At 43.4% G+C, this 21,551-nt stretch overlaps 1 protein-coding gene across 2 annotated transcripts in view; it reads right to left on the bottom strand.

Moving 5' to 3' along the window:
• The window catches only part of ITGA5 (integrin subunit alpha 5), an 86,663-nt gene that overhangs the window by 44,443 nt on the left and 20,669 nt on the right, over positions 1-21,551 (bottom strand). For both annotated transcript variants that reach the window (XM_081319468.1, XM_081319469.1), the window contains exons 2-4: positions 16,800-16,933; positions 5,710-5,810; positions 1,135-1,258 (exon numbers count right to left, since the gene is read on the bottom strand). In XM_081319468.1, the coding sequence (XP_081175594.1) occupies positions 1,135-1,258; positions 5,710-5,810; positions 16,800-16,933 (359 nt within the window). The remainder of the gene's footprint in view (positions 1-1,134; positions 1,259-5,709; positions 5,811-16,799; positions 16,934-21,551) is intronic.

Here is a 21,551-nt window from a genome sequence, read left to right as displayed (position 1 = left end):
CAGAAAGACATTTCTGCCAGGAAGCAGTTAAAGCAATTTTTTAATTCAATGCCATCTGAAAAGAGGCATTAACTGTGCTTTACCTTCCAAAAAGCACAGACATGGAACAACACTCCCTAGTCTCATGCTTACATACATGTTTTAGGATTATGGCTTAGAAATCACATTTTTATTTATTAATCAAAATTATAGAGTCGCCCATCTCACCAAAGAGAACTCTGGGAAGCACACAACAAATATTTGGAAAGGATCACTGAGAAGACTACAACATCCATCCATCCATCCATCCATCCATCCATCCATCCATCCATCTATCTATCTATCTATCTATCTATCTATCTGCTTTATTATTTTTATAAATAACTTAAGGTGGCCAATATACTTAATACTCCTTCTTTTCTCCACAAACCAATCCTGTGAGGTGGGTTGAGCTGAGAGTGAGTGATTGGCCCATGGTCACGCAATTGGCTTTCATGCCTAAGGCAGGACTAGAATTCATAGTCTCCTGGTTTCTAGGCCAGCACCTTAACTACTATTCCACACCGTGCCATACTCCAAAATATGCCATAAAGGCTTCCAGTCTGGGAATTTAGCATTGCCGGTGTGCCGTAGACACCTCCCATGATATTTACATGTCCCTGCTCCACCTGACATTTTACATCTCTAAAGCATGCTTTCAGTTCTGGATCATCTATTCAGAGAAAGGTCATAAATGACCAGGGATAAATATGATTGTTTTCTGTGAAGAGGGGCTAAAGGGGGTAGAAATATGGATCACAGCTGCTGTTCTGTAAATGAGTAAGCTCTCTTACTGCAGCCATTTTCTAAGAGGGTCCACGGCATGCTCTCTATGTTTCAAACTGTCCAATGGACTTCAAAGGTTGGAGACCCTAGTCAGATGTATTGAGGCTCCCCTTCCCATTGACGATTCATTACTTTAGAGCAGGGGTGTCAAACTGCCTGCCCACGGGCAGGACGCGTCACGACGAAACTGCGCCCACCCCATTGCCGGCAATGGGGAAAAAGCTCCAATACGTCATGTGACGTCGCAAGTTTGACATGCCTGCTTTAGAGGATGAAGTTATTCAATAATATTTTCATTAACAATCCCTTCTCTCATGGACCGCATGTTACCTGAGCGGCAAGGAGCATATTCCACAAATTTAGTAAAGTTGTTGATCGACAGGTAACATGTGCCCACAACTTCTTGTTCAGGTTCATCCTTAGTTGTCCGCCAGCTGTACAAGGGGGCACAGGCCTAGTAGGAGGAAAAAAAAATCAGCCTAGTAAGCAAAGACAGAGAGATCAAGGGTCAATGAGTGGCATCTAACCTGCAGTCAACCTTTCCACTGTGGTCATTATTTCAACCAGGCCAGGCCCTACCAGAGGGAAACTCCACCTTCACAGAATAACTATTCCAAAGCTTCTCCCGCAACTAACTAACTTCCCAGCACCTTCATTCACAAGCAAATGAGTTCTTATCCCATCCTGGACATCAGTTCCTCTCAGGCAGCCCCAGCAGATGTTAGGAAGTAGCAGACAGATGTTGGAGGCCAGGTGGCCTGCACACTTATACATATACACAGCCTTGCTATCTTTCTGTCTTAAGTTGCAATGGGAAATCTTGCTCCGTTGCTGATGTTGACAAAAGTAAGGTCACTTCCATGGAAAGAAGATGGCTGATAACCACTTCTTCATCTGAAGCATCCAAATACCTTGATTTAGTCCGGTCTAGAAAAATAAAACCATGCTCATCCCTCTCTAGCCTCTTCACTGGCAGCAATTGGTTTAAGGCAGGATGAGTTTGACAGTGCATCTAAAACTCTGTAAAAGTGTCTTCTGATTTGTTAATCAATATGAGTTCCTGTTTTGGATGTAAGTTCTTAAAACGTATAAATACTGCTTGGAGACTTCCCAGCGCAGCCTCTGCTAAAGCTGACAAGTTTTAGAAGTTGCTTAAAAGCCTCACCGTTGGCTAAATCCCAGCTTGTGCTTCTTCCTGGAACTGTTTCTACTTTTCACTCTCACTTGTTGCTTTACAGGAGCAAGCTACAGTTCAGACTTTTGAGTGTTCGATTTTGCAAAGCATTCCTGAAATCGAATTTGAGGAAAAATAATCCATCTACCCATCTTTCTACCTACCTTTATCGTTTAAGCAAACAGATAATAAAATAAAAGGTGTCTCTAATATTGTTTGGGGGAGGAACGCAACGACACCAGAAGAGAAAAGAGCTCCTTCCATGTACAGTGGTTCCAAACCCCAAACCGGCATGCTTAAAGAGCTGGAGCCTCTTCTCCTCCCCCTTCCCGAAATTGCCTTTTTAGCTACACCCCTCTTTCTCTTGAATTCAGGGCGTTGGAGAATTGAAGCAGCAATTGCAGTAGAGCCAAGTGATGATTGAAGTAGGGAAGAAACAACAGCGTAATAGCATTCTTGACCCAAATGAACCCTTGCAATTAGTGTCAGGTAAAACTAAATGCAGATGTTGATAACAAAAATCTCTTCTAAGGTTTTTTTTTTAGACGTATAGTAGCCAAGAATCTATTAAACAGAAAAATTCAAACTTCCCCTTGAAGTGGCCAAGGAAACATTCTTCATTCCAAATGTCTGTTAGAGGCTTCTTGCAAGAAGCAACAAATTGGCATGATCTACAGTCTTCAGACCAGTAGTATATTAACACCAACGAGATGACGTTGATTAATTTTTCTCCCGTTAAACTTTATAGGACAAAACCTAGAAAGTGGTACTAGATTGATGACAAGCCCGAAGACCATGCCTTTATCTCTTCTTCCCTTTTGGGATTTGGATGAAACAGCCTCTCTGCTCACTGCTAGTGGTGATAGGATTAATCTGCAACATTTCTAGCCTTTGTGGGTAGAAAGATTTTGTTCAAGATGTTGGGGTCAATAGATTTAGAAGACAAATGTGTGTAGAGGAGGGGAAAGGGGGAGGGGAATCTGAGCAGGATTCTCCGAAGTCCAAAATGTCACAGTTTAGATTTCATCGCCCTGTATAAGATCTGCCCCTCCCGTTGAATAGCACAAGCAGAACAATGAATGAAATGTATACACCTCGCTGCCTTCTTTCTCTTTAAGAAAACACAACAAGCAGAGAGAATAAACAATGGGCATTATAAAGCCATTTTATACCCACAGGAATTTGCAACAAGATCCTTCCATATATTGTTGGTTTGAAGGCTGGCAGCCTAAAACACGGGGCAGCCTCTTTTTGTTGAGAAGCCCTGCCGCAAAGGAGACAGTCTCTGTGTGTGTAATGTAACAAGCAGGTCTCGATAGCTATCTTTAAAAACTCAGCTGCTTCAAAGAGGACGTAAGATAACTCTCTTCTGTTATCACAAACCACTGGACAAGAAGCCAATTTCTTGAAAATGGCAGGAAAGCTGACGGGAGGATAGCGTTAAGGGTGGAAGAACAAATATTCCCCAACTCAATCAAAATAGAAAGGGGCAATCAAGAAGCTGCCTAGGGCATCTTGAATACTGAACTGACTGTATAAGAGAAGCTTTTCTTAACACTAGTGATCTGCAGATGTGTGGACTTCAATTCCCAGAATTCCCCAGCCAGCATGGCCATTGCTGAGACTTCGGAGCATTTGGGACCATACCAGTCTAGAAAGCCAATGCAACCTGGGGAGAGCAGAGTCTGATTTGTGACCGTAATAGAAAGATTGATTGATTGGGAGATCAGAGAGTCACAATTGGCTTTTGCAGGCTGCAAAACCACTTGCAGTTTTGGGTACTTGTATGCAGCTTTCAAATTCAGGCTGCACACTGAGGTGCCAGCCTGTACTGAAACAACAAATAGGGACATCCGCAACTGCCTGATTTTATGTTTTTGCTTGTTATCCCCGCCCACTCCTCACCCCTCTGTCTTTTCTTCAGGAGTCTCAGCGTGACATACAGAAGCACACCCTCTTCCATTTTTTTCTTCAAACAACAACCCTTTGAGGTAGGTAAGGAATGCATTTCTCGAAGGCATAAAAAAAAGGAATTTCCATGGCTGAGAGTGGGCATAAACTTGCATCACTCTAGTGCTACTCCAGCAGCTTTAAACCTGACAACACACTGTCTCCTGTCATTTAGAGCTCAGAAACGGATCATCCCTCAGTTGCCGCAGCTGATGGAAAGCTAGTTCAGGCCACAAAGAAGGACCAATCTTGCCATGAGAATCAGTGCTGCACATTCCTATTGCTCCCTAAATTTGCAGACCATGATCCAGTTCCTGAAGTGCTTAGCCTTAGAGGAAAAATCACATGGGACCCATTTTAAAAGAGAGAACACGCAGTGCCGGGTCATCTGTTTCTACCCTAAAATCACAAGGCAAGAGGTAGGCTAATGGCAGGGCTGGTCCTCGTACCGTGTATTTTTCCTATCTTTGCAGTCTAAACTATCAGGAATAACTCAGCCTGCACAGGCTCCTCACATCAGTACATGTGGTTAAACGAAATCAGCACATACCGGACAACCCCACCACCGCAAGATTCCCAGCTAAGGTTACCAAAATGCTGCATCTAGATAAGATCAATTTTACAAACCTGCCAGATCAACAGGGATTTGTAAATGTATACTTCACGGACACAATTCTGTCTGCACTGTTAATAGCAGGATATGGCTTTAAGAAGCCTGCTCTCGCAATGGGGTGAGCGCTCCTGTTCCTTGCCCCAGCTCCTGCCCACCTAACAGTTCGAAAGCATTTAAATGCGAGTAGGTTACATGTGGTCCTCGACTTATAACAGTCCATTTAGTGACCATTCAAGGTTACAACGGCGCTGAAAAAAGTCACTTCAGACCATTTTTCCCACTCACAACTGTTGCTATTGCTATCGTGCCTTTAAAAAAAAGCTGTTTGCAACCCAGCATAAGAATGATCTGTACTGACTGCCGAATTTGGTGCCTACCGATAAACGTTTGACAACAGCTCCCATCATCCAGCTGGAACAGCAGAAATGGCTGGACTTATGGGAGCTGCACTTCTGGTACAACGAGGACAACAGGTAGGAAAAAGCTGCTCTGCAATCATCCTTAAAAATGTCTTTCACAAAAAAAATTTAATATGATGTGACCACAGACATTGTTGCAATTGTAGCATAAAAACAATGACTGAAAGTATGACGACTGGCTTTATAATGTGAACATGAATTAAACGTTAAGGTGATCAGGAGAGACAGTGGAGTTAGTAGTGTCTTCTTGTGTTTGTTTACTAAGAAGTTAAGTCCAGCTTTGGTCGAGGAGCCTTGCTCCAAGATAAGGGCATGTACAATTGCAGAATTATAAATCTGCCATGAGTCTGTGGATGAAAGGACTACTATTTCCACACAGTGGGTGAGAAGGGCAAATGTCTCTAGAATCAGTGCAGTGGTACTTTGGTTTTTGTTTCTCAAGACACAGGAAGGAAATACTTTATTTTGGGGATTTCATCACTCCCAGATTTCAGCTGATTGCATAACAGCCAACAATGTGGTTGTGGCAACTTCATCCTGAAGCATCTCTCTTGGGATCAGAGATTCTTGTGCTCCCACATCTACCATCCAAAGCACCACCATCACCGAAGGAAGCAAGCAAAATGGCTGTGACTAAGCACCAGTCATTTGCACGGCACCTCCTGCTCAATTATCCATTATGACCCTCCTGCTCAATTATCCATTATGACCCTCCTGCTCAATTATCCATTATGACAGCCAAGACTTACCAAGATGGATTTGCCGTGTGATCGCACCGTGGCTCCAAACCATTGAAGAGATTTAAATTCCATCTGCTCCAGTGTCCCATTGAGTTCATCCAAACGGGATCCTGTAACACAAAAGACAAACATGGCCTAAATATGGACTATTTAACTATTTTGGCATTTGGGGCACATTTTTTAAATCCATGGTGAATCAACAGGTTTTAGTCCCAAGACAAGAAAAAGTTGTTAGGGTTTAAACACCGCACTATGTTTTCCTTGGTGAAGGTTAATAAATAAACCAAATTAGCTAAGTTCCCACAACACAGAGTTGGGAAACATTTCAGCTACAGTTTCTGCTATGGCTTTTGTTCAATATATGATATCTCAGGCCTTAGAGTGTACAAATATTGCAATCTACCACCTTCCATCCCAAGAAAATTGCTGGCTTGAAAAAGAATCAATAAAATAATCTGGACCAAAGCAATCAGCCTCCACCCTAGTCTCCTATGATAGACTTCGGCATGAGTTACTGATTTGGCTTTGCTTCCTTAGCTTTTAAGAAATTCTGCCACATCTGGGTATACTGAACCGTTCTGTGCTGAACAGTGCAAAAATACCCAGAGGTTTCCTGTTGTCTCCCTACATGATTTAATGATTCTTCCAAAGACTAAATATTATATGTCCTGATCAGCAACTCAAGCAGAAGTTCTACGGTATTAATAAGCACTTTCTAAAAGTACATTTTTCCTGAATGAACTCATCCTTTTTTAATTTAGAATGGCAGGATGTGGGGGTGCTGTCAAAGAGGTACCCCAGTTGTCAGAAATTCCAAAAACCTTGGCCTAGAGATTTTAAGCAATGATCTCAATTTTCCTGATAATTGGCGTCGTTGGTTTCAATCCAGATCTGAAAAGGCATCCCTTGGGCTCTGAATCAAAGAGGTTCACTAGTATTCCCACTGTTCAGTACCAAGGCAACAATCCAGAAGAATACAGCAATGCATTCTGGGGGCTTGGAATAAGACACCATGTTGTCTTTTTCCTCTCCCTCAAAATCCCATTAGAGAGTGAACTCAGTGAATTGCTGCAGGCCAGGTGCAAGCAATCGAAAGGGTTACCAGCTATTTCTGGTCTGGAAAGGCCTTTCCACTTCTCTTCCTCCCCTGCCAAAAATTATGTTTGATTCTATATAATTCTCTCCACTTCCACCCTCCTGCTCTATTCCATCGACACCAGTGCCTGAAAAGTTTAAAAAAAAGGAAAGGAAACCAAGCAAAACTCTTCCATTGTTTATGATTTCAAAAATCCCACAAAGCTGCTCAGAACAGGACTCCAGAAATTCCTTCACTGTTTATTCAGAGAGAGAGGGGGGGGGGAAGTCATAATACAATATTGTTTTGCATCTCTCCCGCCCCCCCCACCCCAATTTCCCATTGTTTCCCTTTGGCACAGAAGGGAGGACTCAAAAGAGGGCAAAGAATGACAGAGGAAGTTCTTGCTCCTCAAAAATGCAGACAACCCTCGGCATGCCCACCCTGAAGCCCACCACCACAATCTTCCTGAACATCTTGAACAATCTACAATTGCTGTAATTCTCCAACTTGTGATCCAAAAGCACCCCAAGGCTCCTTGAAACCTTTTCAAGAGTCCTGCATGAAAAGATTAATTCTTTCCCCACACCGTACAGGAGAGTGGAGGGTGGGCTATGATCTAATCTAGTATTCACATCCTGCATCTCTGGATAGCTGCCAGGATCACAGTAGGGTTCCCCCCCTGACACTTGCCCAGTTCCCCCCCCCCTTTTAAAAAGCCAGCAGCTGCCATTTTAGTTTTCCACAATGTTCTTGACTGATATTAAATTGGCAACATTATAGTCAATGGAAATCAAAATGGCTTGGGGTTATGGATAGGTAAAAAGGAAGAGACTCACCAGCGGAGAATGAACCTGGTTACTTTGCTCTAAACCTTCATGTATCTAAAGCTTTCCCAGGATCCATGAAAGGCAACAATTAGGCAACCAGGCCAATGTCCCATGGGATTTAAGGCCTGTCTTTCCACAGAGGTGGTTAATCTGTGTCTTGCAAGGACATGTGGTCTTCCTACGGTAGCAAGCTTATTTATACAGGTAGTCCTCGACGTATGGTCACAACTGAGCCCAAAATTTCTGTTGATAAGTGACTCAGTTGTTAAGTGAATTTTGTCCCATTTTACGACCTTTCTTGCCACAGTTGTTAAGTGAACCACTGAGGTTGTTAAGTTAGTAACATGATTGTTAAGGGAATCTGGCTTCCCCATTGACTTTGCTTGTCAGGAGGTTGCAAAAGGTGATGATCATGTGACACAGGGAGCCTGCAACTGTCATAAACGTGAGTTATTTACCAAGCATCCGAATTTCAATCACATGACCAAAGGGAGCTGCAACGGTCGTAAGTGTGAAAAAACGGTCATAAGTCACTTTTTTTCCAGTGCCGTTATAACTTTGAACAGTCACTGAATGAACTGTTGTAAATCAAGGACTTCCTGTAGTGCCCTTTACCGCAGTTGTGTCACAAGATCATAAATGTTTAATATTATTGTGTGATTGATATACATTAACTCTATATTTTATGTGCAGCCCCAAACACCCAAGACTTCACTCAACATGTCCCAGTCAAGCCAGAAGGTTAGATAGCTAGAGCACCCTGATGCAAAACAGCTAAGATTTGTGGCCCTGTTTGAAAGCTTGGGGGAGAATTTAACTTTTGCAGAGAGCTTAGTCTTTAATTCACCTCTCCAAGCTACTTTTTTTATAGTTCTAAGGCAGGGGTGTCAAACTTTATTTCATTGAGGGCTGCATCAGCATTGCGGTTGCCCTCAGGGGGCTGGGTGGGCGTGGCCTGGGTGGGTGTGGCCTACTGGGTGGGCGTGGCTGAGTGCGTATGGCCTACTGGGTGGGCATGGCCAGCTCTACATCGTTCGCATCAAGGGTGCCTATGGGGGCCTGGGCAGGAGTGGGACAGATCTGAGGGTCTCTGGCAGAGGGAGGGTCTCTGGGCCAGGGCCAGGGCCAAGGCAGTGGGGGCCGTTCCCTCACTGTTTCCAGGATGGCTTTGCGGGCCACATGAAACCACTTCACGGGCCGGATCTGGTCCCCGGGCCTTGTGTTTGACATGTCTGTTCTAAGGGACAAAATAAGTTTCTGTGTAAGGCAGTCATTTCACCACTTAAAACATAACCCCAAAGGATCAAACTATCCATTCCCACCCTTGAGGAATCATGGAACTACTGGACCTGTACCCCTGTGACCCTCAGTGATAAAAAAGCAACAATAAAAGTAAAGTTGTGTGACCCACAGAGGCACAAAACATGCCCATGTTCTAGTATGTATTGCAGCTGCTTGCGACATACATCTATGAGGATTATCAGACAGTCAAGCTCATTTCTGGCCTGCAAAAATCTGGCTGGCCGTTAGATGATAGCAAAGAGTCACAGAAAACTATTCTTTACTGATCTTTAGTGGTCAGCTGGTATTCTACAGCCCACAGACGACAAACATGTCTTGTGCACGTTCAACTGGGAATGAATTCCCTAAAAGTCAAAAATCTCTTAAGAATCCATAAAAGAGCGAGCGAGCAAGGTGTTGGAAGAGGTTTACAATTCCCGCTTTCTCAAAATGCTTAGAGGTAGTGTTTAACTTTCAACCATTGGCTTAGTGACAGTCTGAAATGACAACGGCATTGAAAAAAGTGATTTATGACCTGCTCTCTACTTCGGGCCATTGCAGCATCCCCACGGCCATGTGATCAAAATTCAGATGTTTGACAACTGGCCCATGTTTATGGTGGTTACAGCATCCCGTGGTCATGTGATCGTCTTTTCACACCTTCCCAAATAATTTCAAACAAGTGAAATTAATGGGGGAAGCTGGATACTCTTAACAAATGCACTGATTTGTTTAACAACCATGGCAAAAAAGTCTAAACTGGGCATGATTCACTTTAAAAAAAAAGAAGCCTCGGTTAGCAATGGAAATTCTGGTCCAACTGTGGTCATAAGTTGAAGATTATCTGTTCTGGGCCAATCTGATGCAGCTTTTTTCTTGATTTGCTATTTATATACAATCCCCTTCAGGATCTCTCGCAATCAAGTCAGTTCAACCAGATTTATTTAGAGATGACAGAATAGAAAATTAGCATGTATCCTACCCAACTTTTTCAGCAGAAAGGAGGAGAAAAATGCAAAAACTGTCATCATGAAAAGTGAGATCAAAACCTCTATGCTAAGAGCATTTATGTTAGGCCATTATTCCATGGCCTTATTGGACTGTTGGGATTTTTTGTGTAATTTGTCAACCCAGGCTCGGCTGACATCACATGTTTGTTCTGTGGGGACACCAAAAAAGATCCAGCAAATATTAAATTCAGCACTGATTAGAGCTTTTTCCTTCACCTAACAAATTTTCCAGGTATCCTTGCAGCCAATTTGGTTTGTTAGTTTGTTCGTTTGTTTAATAAATGTGTATGTTTATACGATCAGATCAGGTTTTCTACTATTAATCAGTTAGGAAAGGCTCAATTGATAGAGGTGGTTTAAAATGCCCATTCATTCTCGGGGTTTTATTTATTTAAACAATCAATATGGCCAGTTAACAATACTTTACAGTCCACAAAGAAACCAGCAAACAAATATACAGTACACAATGTGCCAGGGCTCACTAAAGATAATGTTTATTATTCAAACCACACAGGTCCTGCTCACCTAACATCCTGCCCCTGGCAGATGGAGGAAGAGGGAGGTTTTTTAAGGCTTTCTTCCGTAAGGCTAATGAAATCTTCCCAGTTTCAAGGAAATGCTCTTCAAGAGGGCAAGCACCATGGCGGGAAATTCCTTAAACTTCGTTTTTTTAAGCCAGCCTTATTGTACTGATATTTACCCATTCCAGAATCCAATTATTCAGCTTCTATTGTTTTTTTTTCTTCCCTCACTTTGAGTGATTCTGCCACAGTTACATCAGTCTACGTCAGGGGTAGGCAACCTCGGCTCTTTTATGACTCGTGGACTTCAACTCCCAGAATTCCTGAGCCAGCCACGAGTCATAAAAGAGCCGAGGTTGCCTACCTCTGGTCTACATAAATAAAAGGCCTGATTCCAACCCTGTGAACAGTAGTTGATATAATAAAAATGGAGGACTGCTTTCAAAATAGAGGGGGTGCCTAGATATTACCAGCAGCCCAGTTCCCCAAGATCAGATTACATTTGCTTCCCAAGGCAAGCAATCTGATTCTGCTGTCTGGCTGAAATCTGATCTCTGTATTTCTGGCCCATTTCCATCAGAGATTGTCCACATTAAGGCTACAATGCCAAGGCAGAGAAATCCAGTGCCAGTTCAGGCAGCCACAGGTCCAGACTTTTCAAGTGTGCACAAGTGTGTGCGTGCACATGTGCACACACACATGTGCATGCTTAAGGCATCTAGAATTCTTCTGCTACACAGAACACATCAGGGGCTACAATATGCAAGTCTCAGCATGTGTAAATTAAAAACAGGCCACTGGCAGAGCATGATCTCAGCGCTTATTTTATTCCTAGCACTATGCAGCATTTGGGATTCAAAAAGAAAATGATTGTTTGGAGTGCGCCAGAGCACTCAGCTACCAACACTCGACAACTCTGCAAAGCAGCTGCATCTTTTCCAAGGATCAGGTGGCTGCTTTCCACAGCTGCAGTGGGATCTGGTGAAGACACTGTTATTTTAAGGAGTCGCCAGCAGCTCACATCTGTACCAAATGTTTTGCCTTCACATCCAAAGCACTGCCCAGCCCTTTAACTTACGTATGTTCTGTGTTTAACCTGAGTTCAGAGTGGCACACTGATCCTCCCCTTTGTTCTGTTGCAGCCTACCGCCGGCCCTGTTTGTGTGTCAGGGACAACCCCTTTTTTCCTTTTAACAATCAATAGGCTGGAAAAAACCCAACCCAAATTTATTTACAGTTCCAAATAATAAAGTCTTTCAAACAAAAAAGCTGCAGAATATTTTCTTCAACCAAAAATACATGATTCAAAACATCCAACAAGAGTCAAACAGATTAGCAAGAACAGACCAGGATTCTCTTTGAATGTCTATGAACGGTTGCCTTCAGCAACCAGCACCACCCACACCTTCCCCTTTTATTATCTGTCCCAAGACGTGGTTTCTCAATGCCTTCTCCTTTTTTCACTGAGTTGCCTCATTGATTTTCTCTGCTCTGCTCTGCTGGATTGCCTTCTGCTTCTAGCGTCCCTGAACAAATTCAGCTGTGACTCCTCTGAGTCCAACACCTCCTCCTCACACAGCTGAGCCTCATGAGGAACACGACTGGAGGGGCCAGGCTGAGAGTCCTGCAGTGTATCAGAGCCTCCCTCTGACACAGAAGGCTCTCCAACCCCCCTCCTCCTCCTAAGATTCCTCAGACTCAGCTGCTGGGAGCACAGACTGACACTGAATCACAACACCCTTTCCCATTTCATCCTTACAACACCCCTTTATGGTGGGCCTGAAAGAAAAGGATGAGCCTAATTATCTCAACTATGGGAAGGGGCCGTGATTCTGCAGGGCAGCTACTTGGACTCCCAGTTCAGTCTTTGGCTTCCTGAGACAGAGCTATAACATCTTGAAGTCTATGCCAGTCAGCAGCAACAAGCAAAATGGGATTTGGCACAAATAAATCAGCTTTACCTATCTGACATTTGACATAGTAGACTACAACCTACTAATTGACAAGCTAGAAAAAGGTGGAATAGACAACATCACCACCAGATGGATCTGCAGCTGGTTGACAAACCGCACTCAACAAGTAGTCCTCAACGGCACTACATGGAGAGAAGTAAGCAGTGGGGTACCACAAGGTTCTGTCTTAGGCCCAATACTTTTCAACATCTTCATAAATGACTTAGATGAGGGAATTGAAGGGGAACTCATCAAATTTGCAGATGACACCAAACTGTGAGGAATAGCCAACATCCCAGAAGACAAACTCAGGATCCAAAAGGATCTTGACAAACTCAAACAATGGGCCCTATCCAACAAAATGAGTTTCAACGTGGAGAAAAGCAAAGTCCTACACTTAGGCAGGAAAAACCAAAGGCACGAATACAGATTGGGCATGACCCGGCTTAAAAACAGTAACTGTGAGAGGGACCTTGGAGTCCTAGTGGACGATCACTTGACTATGAGCCAGCAGTGTGCAGCAGCAACCAGAAAAGCTAATATAATCCTGGGTTGTATAAGCAGTGGCATAGAATCAAGATCGTGCGAAGTACTAGTACCGCTTTACAAAGCCCTAGTAAGACCACACCTGGAATACTGCAGCCAATTTTGGTCACCATATCACAAAAAAGATGTTGAGAGTTTAGAAAAAATTCAGAGAAGAGCAACTAAGATGATCAAAGGCCTGGAGGCTAAAACATATGAAGAACAGCTGCGGGACTTGGATTTGGCTAGTCTAAAGAAAAGAAGAAATAGGGGAGACATGATAGCAGTATTCCTGTATCTGAGGGGTTGCCACAAGGCAGAGGGGGCCAGGTTGTTTACCAGAGCACCAGAGGGCAGGACAAGAAACAATGGTTGGAAACTGATCAAGGAGAGAAGCAACCTGGATTTAAGGAGAAACTTCCTGACAGTGAGGACAATCAACCAGTGGAACAGCTTACCTCCAGAAATCGTGGGCGCCTCATCACTGGAAATTTTTAAGAAGAGACTAGACAATCACCTGTCTGAGATGGTATAGGCTCTCCTGCTAAAGCGGGGGGCTGGACTAGAAGACCTCCAGGGTCCCTTCCAGCTCTATTCTATTCTATTGGCAGACAAGAAGAACTATTATGAATATCAGCCTTTTCAGGCTCAATATTACACTGCACTAATCTGCCTTTCCAGAGATTGTAGGTGTGTGCTATCCTTGGTTCTAAAATTGACCGTTAGAAAAGGTTTTCTCAATCTCAGCAACTTTAAAAGAGGTGTGGACTTTAACTCCAAAGAATTCTGCAGAATCCAGCATGAATTCTGGGAGTTGAAGTTCATGCGTGTTAAAAGTGGCTGAGGTTGAGAAATGCTGCATTTGAGAGGTGAGATGGTGTCGAGATCGAGGTATTGGGCCAGCATTAGGAAGGCCCGGGTTCAAATCTATCCTGAGCCACAGAAGCTTCCTGGGCTTTGGGTCAGTCACTCCCTCAGTCCAACCTACCTCAGAGAGTTCTTGTTGTGAGGAACGTGGGAGAAGAAATGATAAGGTATGCCACCTTGGACTTCTGAAGGAAAGGCAGGATATTAATCGATTGATTGATAGAATTCAGACTATAAATCTACAGGTTTATAGAGTAAGTCTATAAACCAGTCTATACATCTATAAATTTATAGTTATTCTATCAACCAATCTACGCATCTATAAACATAAGACTATAAATCAGATTTAGGTCAGTCCCTTCTAACAGAAATATTCAAATTTCAGGCCCCTAAAATACTTTCTTCCTATCCCGAAGAAGTCTTTGAAGAATGAAAGCATCCGGGCCAAATGGTAGGGTAATACACATAGTCCTTAACTTATGATCACATTTGGGCTCAGAGTTTCCATTGTAAATAAATAAGGCCATAAAGTGAGTCATTGCGTGACTGTTAAGTGAATCGCTGTGAATCACATGGTGGTTAAGTGAATCCAGCTTCCCCAATTGACTTTGGTTGTCGGAAGCTGGTAAGAAAAGTTACAGATCGCAAAGACATGACTACAAGATGTTGCAACCGTTGTAAATGTGAGCCAGTTCCCAATGCCCAAATTGCAATCACATGATTACAAGAGTGACAGTCATAACTTTGAATCATTGTTAAACAGTCATAAGTCGAGGACTGTTTGTATCCTCTTATGTTTTTAGCATCAGCACAAAGAAGGAGCACATATCAACAGGGAGAAGCACCGTATATTAAAATTCTCTCTTCTTACTTCTTGGTTTTGAACAATCAGGCGGAATCCTTAAGTAAAAATAGGAATCTGATCCCCCTCCTTGACAGTTCTACCCCATTTATCTCCTGCTTAGGGCAGTAAAGTCAGTTAGGGCAAAAAAATCAGGATCCCGAGACATTCAATAATACTCATTTCCTTCTGAACTCAGTAGGACCAATTAGTAGCTATTGTGGCTTTATTACATTAAGCTCCCTAGGAAGGAAAAGGGCAGTCCTTTGCTGCTAAGCAACCACAGATAGACAAGAAGAGTTGTGGCACTCTGAACTTCCTGTTTGCAAGTGATAGTTCAATCAGCTAAGACAGAAAAAAGAATTGAGAGCAGCCACCACCGGTACTGCGCTAGAATTGTAGCTGGGGATGTGCTGGGAGTTGCATTCAAATGAGCCAGCAGTGTGCTGCAGCTGCCAAAAAAGCCAACACAGTGCTAAGCTGCATTAACAAAGGGATAGAATCAAGATCACATGAAGTACTAATACCACTTTACAATGCTTGGTAAGGCCACACTTGGAATACTGCATCCAGTTTTGGTCACCACGATGTAAAAAAGATGTTGAGACTCTAGAAAGAGTACAGAGAAGAGCAACAAACATAATATTTAATATTTTTTTAACTTTTATATATTATATTTTATTGTATTGCCCTGTACACCGCCCTGAGTCCTTCGGGAGAAGGGCGGTATAGAAATTAAATTATTATTATTTATTATTTATTATTATTATTATTATTATTATTATTATTATTATTATTATTATTATTATTATTATTATTATTAGACTGGAGGCTAAACATATGAACTGGGCATGGCTAGTCTAGTGAAGAGAAGGAACAGGGATGACATGATAGCAGTGTTCCAATATCTCAGGGGCTGCCACAAAGAAGAGGGAGTCAGGCTATTCTCCAAAGCACCTGAGGGCTTTGGAGAAGCAATGGACGGAAACTAAACAAGGAGAGAAGCAACCTAGAGCTAAGAAGAAATTTCCTGACAGTTAGAACAATTAACTAGTGAAACAACTTGCCTCCAGAAGTTGTGGGTCCTGTAACACTGGAAGTTTTAAAAAAGAGATTGGACAACCATTTTTCTGAAATGGTATAGGGTTTCCTGTCTGAGCAGGGGATTGGACTAGAAGACCTCCAAGGTCCCTTCCAACTCTGTTATTCTATTCTATTCTATTCTATTCTATTCTATTCTATTCTATTCTATTCTATTCTATTCTATTCTATTCTATTATTCTATTCTATTCTATTCTATTCTATTCTATTCTATTCTATTCTATTCTATTCCATTCCATTCCATTCCATTCCATTCCACTCCACTCCACTCCACTCCACTCCACTCCACTCTACTCATTCTGTTCAGAAGGGGCATCAGGTTGGGACAGGCTGACAACTTTGTGGATTTTCATCTAATACTTGCTTAGCAAATCTTGCAGACTCTGATGTGGCAATCAACTATAGCTGAACACCCAAAATTTCACTGAGATCTTACCATGGACCAAACTCCTTGCACACTTTCCCCCAGCCAGAAATGCCTAGAAAGGGGAGTCCTAGGCCAATGTTAGAACAATTAATGCTTGCAATATCAAACTGAACAAAAACTTTACTCAGATAATCAGCGATAAGAGAAATAGGGCCTACATCTTATAAATGACAATGAATGCTGAGTGCCACAACAACTTAATAGGCTTGGCAATCAACATCGGTAACCAATTATATTGTAATTCTATGTTGCTGGCAGACCTGTTAGGGGCTTCATTCCAGATTAGGGATAGTAGCAGTAAAAGCTGGCTAGAAATGACAGATTTCCAAACATTTGCTTGGTATTCTCAACCAACCTATATGGCCAAACTTTACAAGGCCATTCCCTTAGAAATACACAAAAGTGCTCTGAAGATAAGACAGGGGCTTGCTAAACTGCAATTCCTGGCATCCCTCACTATTGGCTCAGGATGCCTGAATTTATAGTTCAGCAAAATCTGTTGATGTAGGAAAACCACACGGATAAATAAGATCTAAGAAAGCAAAAGGAAGAAAATAAGTCTGGGTAGAATGTGAATTACATCAGGGTCTAGGTAGGATATTCAGCTACAAACTTAGAAGGAAGAAAAGGCAGGTAGCTAGCCTTCCACCTGAGATTGACCCAGCTTACCTTTGCTGCTATCAAATTCAATGGTGGTGCAGCTGTTGTTGCCAAGATGCCAGGGACAATAGAAAACCGCACCTCCTTGCGTAATTTCTGGCTGGCCTGTTTCAGCCTTGGGTGCCCCGACAAGGATGCTGCCACTGAAAGTAAAAAGAGGCAGGAATAAATACAGGAGACCAATCCAGAAATTCACTATAGTAAAAGCAAAGCGAAACTCTTCTCTAGCTGCTTTTTCTTACCAGCTTGTTACCAACAAACTCATCGGAAACCGACAATGTTAAGTCTTCTATACATGCCAGTGCAGAGCACCGGGGACCACAGGCTGAATGGCGCCAGTTATGGCCAGCCCAACCGTTAGGCAAAATGGAACTGGTAGCTGTAGACTGTAGACGCTGAGCAACATGGAGAGAATAATAGAAGCTGTCTTTTGGTGCACACCTCTCCTGGAGAATAAAACGGTGTTTTCAGACAACTCACCTATCTCCCTTTAAATCCCTTCCTCTTTAAAGTAAAAGATCAGAGGCTAAACATGTCAAATCTTTTTGTGTCTCAATAGCTTTCTTTTAAAGGAAAAGGTAAAGGTTCCCCCGCACATGTGTGCTAGTCGTTTCCAACTCTAGGGGCTCATCTCTGTTTCAAAGCCAAAGAGCCAGCGCTTGTCCGAGGACGTCTCCGTGGTCATGTGGCTGGCATGACTAGACGCCAAAGGCGCACGGAACGCTGTTACCTTCCCACCGTAGTGGGACACGGTGGCTCAGTGGGTTAGGACATTGAGCTTGTCGATCAGATGGTTGGCAGTTTGGCGGGTCGAATCCCGAGTAACAGAGTGAGCGCCTGTTACTCGTCCCAGCTTCTGCCAACCTAGCAGTTCGAAAGCACGTAAAAATGCAAGTAGAAAAAAAGGGACCACTATGGTGGGAAGGTAAGTGTTCCGTGCGCCTTTGGCGTCTAGTCATGCCGGCCACATGACCACGGAGACATCCTCGGACAAGCACTGACTCTTCAGCTTTGAAACGGAGATGAGCACCGGCCCTTAGAGTCGGAAACGACTAGCATGCATGTGCGGGGGAACCTTTACCTTTACCTTAGCTTTCTTTTGGCTACATTTCTAGTGGTTCTCCCTCCCTCCCCCCAAAGTCATTATTAGGGAAAAGGTGACAATAACTGAAAGAAGTGAATACAAATAAACATGCATCTTCGAGAGTGATATTTTTAAAACCACAGGATTTGGTTGGCCACAAAAGACAATAGAAACTAAGAAAAGAAATTTAGTCTGTGATCAGGACCCTTGTCCTTCAGAGAGCTATTCCTCACTATCACAGTATAACAAACTTTTGTTTAGGGTATTATGGTTTTCACTTAAAATATGCAGAACATGTTTCTAATCCACCTGATAACAAACCTGGGCTTAAAGGTAGAAAAGTAATGACTGGTTTAGTACTCTGATTAATGCGTAACTTTTTCCCAAGCTTTGCAAAATCAGAAGCAGCTACGAACAAAAATGGGTCAAGTTCACTTTGAATTAAGAATGTATAGTAGTTTTGAACTGGAATGAACTTTTTTTTTTAACAACGGAAGCTTGAGCCTTGGAACCAAAAATTAGATTAGGACAAGTTGCCTCCTACAACAGCTTGGCCAGGATCTGGCCTGAGCATCTGCTGAACAATGCAGAGGAGTGAAAGCAAGCAGCACTGCATTTCCCATCCCTTGGCAATTTGATAGCCAGTCCCCCCTTGTATGATCTGACCAATATCCCTCATTTAATGATTCCCCCCTCTTTTTTTCCAACAAGGGATAAAAAAAATCTGAGGAATAAGCAAAAAGAAAGATAGCGCCTAGTGCAGGGGCAGGCAACGTTGGCTCTTTTATGACTCGTGGACTTCAACTCCCAGAATTCCTGAGCCAGCATGGCTCAGCTTGGAAACCTCTCCCTTTCCCCTCAGCATGGCTGGCTCAGGAATTCTGGGAGTTGAAGTCCACGAGTCATAAAAGAGCCAAGGTTGCCTACCCCTGGCCTAGTGGGTCATCCTGGAGAAAGTCAAGATAGGAATTCTGGACCTCATCGAATGAGGCAGCAAGCTGGGAACCAGTGGCTGAGATCACATTCTTTAAGGGGCAATTCAAGGCAGTCCAGATGGAGTCCTTTCTCTCAATACTTTACTGACTCCTAATCCCAATCCCTTTCAAATAGGGACATGTGGGGGGAAGGGGGGCAAAGCAGACTGGATTATGGGCCAAAGTGGCTTACCTTCCAGTTTAATTGTAACTCCTAAGTGAATCCACATCTCTAACCTTGCATCTAAACTGAACTGAAGCCACTCTAAGCACCAGATCTTCTGCCAAGGAATTGTTTTTGTGTGATGGTGTTACGCTCTGTGCTCTGGTTTGCAAACAAGAGGCCTCAGGAGGCCTCTCGACTATTAAATCCATGCAGTGGTTATCAGCGTCCGGCTCCTCTGAGAGATTCCTTGCCCTCCCTCTTACCTCTTGCAATGCACCTTCCCCTAGGTGAGAACTGACAGATAGGTCCCCTTCTTTTAGAATACCTGCAGATTGGTTAGTATCTTTGGATTGTATCTGAGGAACAGGTTGTGTAAAATGGAGGCACATTCACTCCAGGCTTCTCCTCCTTGGCTCCCCAACTCCTGACTACCTCCCTATTTCCCTTCAAACTACCCTCTCCACCCCCTACTCACATTCCCTCCCCCCCCTGCGTAAAATTCCCTGGTGCAGGACAAAGGATCCTTGTGCAGGCAGTCAGGTGTATGGTTCAGCAGCTGCAAGCAAGCAGCGAATCCACCCCTCTTGGGGCCCACAGGCCTGGGAAAGAGTTTAAAATACTGCATAGTGGCCGAGGAAGTCCCGCAGTAGGAAAGCAGAGAGGACAGGCAGAATAGTGAGGAGGATCTCTGCCTCGGCAGGCTGCTTCCTGTAAACCTGCCAGATGCATTTGATGCTAAAGCGATCTGTGGGAGCTCCAGGCCTTCTCCCATTTCAATCTCTGCGGGGGAGCCAGCGGCCAAATACTAGCCAAGGCAGGCGTAAATGGGAGAAATGTGCAAAGTTTCCCGGCCTGTCTTCAAACTTTGACAGCAAACCTCGTACCTCTGAGAACCTTAAGGATTATAAATCTGGGAGGAAGAGAAACTGGAATGAAAAGCGGAAACTGAAAAAGAGGAGCAAATTCCCCCTACAAAATTAGTTTCGCATCCTAGAGCAACACGTATCAATGATATCAAGCATAGCTTTACCCACAGGGCAAGTCGAACCTCAGAACAACACAGTTGGAAGGGACCCTGGAGGTCTTCTAGCCCAATCCCCTGCTCAGGCAAGAAGCTCTATAGCATTTCAGACGAATGGTTGTCCAACCTCTTCTTAAAAACTTCTGGTATTGGAGCATTCACAACATCTGGAGGGAAGTCGTTCCACTGATTCATTGTTCTCACTGTCAGGAAAATTCTCCTTAGTTCTAGGTTGCTTCTCCCCTTGGTTAGTTTCCATCCACTGCCATATATCTCCATGTAGTACACTCTCTCCAGCTCAAAAATCAATGCAGCAGGGCACACAAAATGTGAACAAAGGGACTCGGATCCAAACGTTCTGCAGGATTCCTAAACGGAGTTTGATGTCTTCTGTAGTTGGCATTGCAAACATTAACACCTGGAGAAGCGCTATGGAGTTTGACTCTTAGGCAGAGCCACCAGACTGAACCAGATCTCAGGAGCTAAGACCTTCTGCCACTGAATAGCACAATCAGTATCTGTGATCTGGATTTAGCCTGGGCGGAATTCACTTATCACAATGCGGAGTGCAGCAGGAGTGCCACCTCTCCCAACAGCGCTAAGGATAAGAAAACAACAAAGGAATTCTTTTCCACAGAATGCAAAGTTACTTTTTATTCGTTCCTAATGAATAATGAATTAGAATGCCGCTAAAGGCTGTGCACTACCGTAAATCACTTTTAAGAAAACCTTTCTTAATAAAGGATTACAGTAATATGGAAGATCATGCTTGGACTTGCAATCTACATTAATAATTAAAGTACAAGATCCGGGGGGGGGGGGGAGAGTGAGATAATGAAGCGTGCACTTCTAGATAAGATTATCACAAGTCTGAGCTCTTGCAGATTATCAAAGTAGGAATTAAGATTTAAATTCAATGTCTACTCCTAAATCGGCATTTAGGAGTTTGGTTATACTTCAGAGCATTGAGAATCGGATCCAAAGGTAGGCTTGATTCCGCCCCCCCCCCTTATCCAATGCATCAACCGGACTCTCTATTAACCTTCCTGTAAGTAAACATTACAACCTGTCATGTCTGAGGTCTTTATCTACTCTCTTGTTTGCTGAGCCCGATTCCTGCCCCAGCTAATCTTCTTGGCACCAAGACGGGCAGTGGAGACATCAGAATTCATCCACTCTCCCCTCTTTGGTTCCAGCTGGGCATGCAGGTGCACACTGCACAGAACACCTGAGGGTCAAGAGGTAACATCAGCACTGAGGAACAAAGGTCTGCCTTCATATAAACCACCCTGGTGTGACAGAAGGTAAACACCCACCACACAGTAAGTAGAGCAGAGAAAACTGAATGCACACAACCGAAAGTCAACCATGCATCTCAAGAAGCTTGATGCAAGGGAAGAGGATATTGATGTTATCGCCATGAGGACCAAACATAGGAAAGCTCCTGCAGCAGCCAGATTCCAGGAGATTTTACTCTTCAGGAGTATAACGTTTACACTGCTCTTCCCCAGCGGGA

This window comes from Vipera berus (genome assembly GCF_964194415.1).
Source record: "Vipera berus genome assembly, chromosome: 2".
Taxonomy (NCBI): Eukaryota; Metazoa; Chordata; class Lepidosauria; order Squamata; family Viperidae; genus Vipera; species Vipera berus.
Note: the sequence above shows the minus strand (reverse complement) of the source record. Positions and strands in the feature narration are given on the sequence as shown.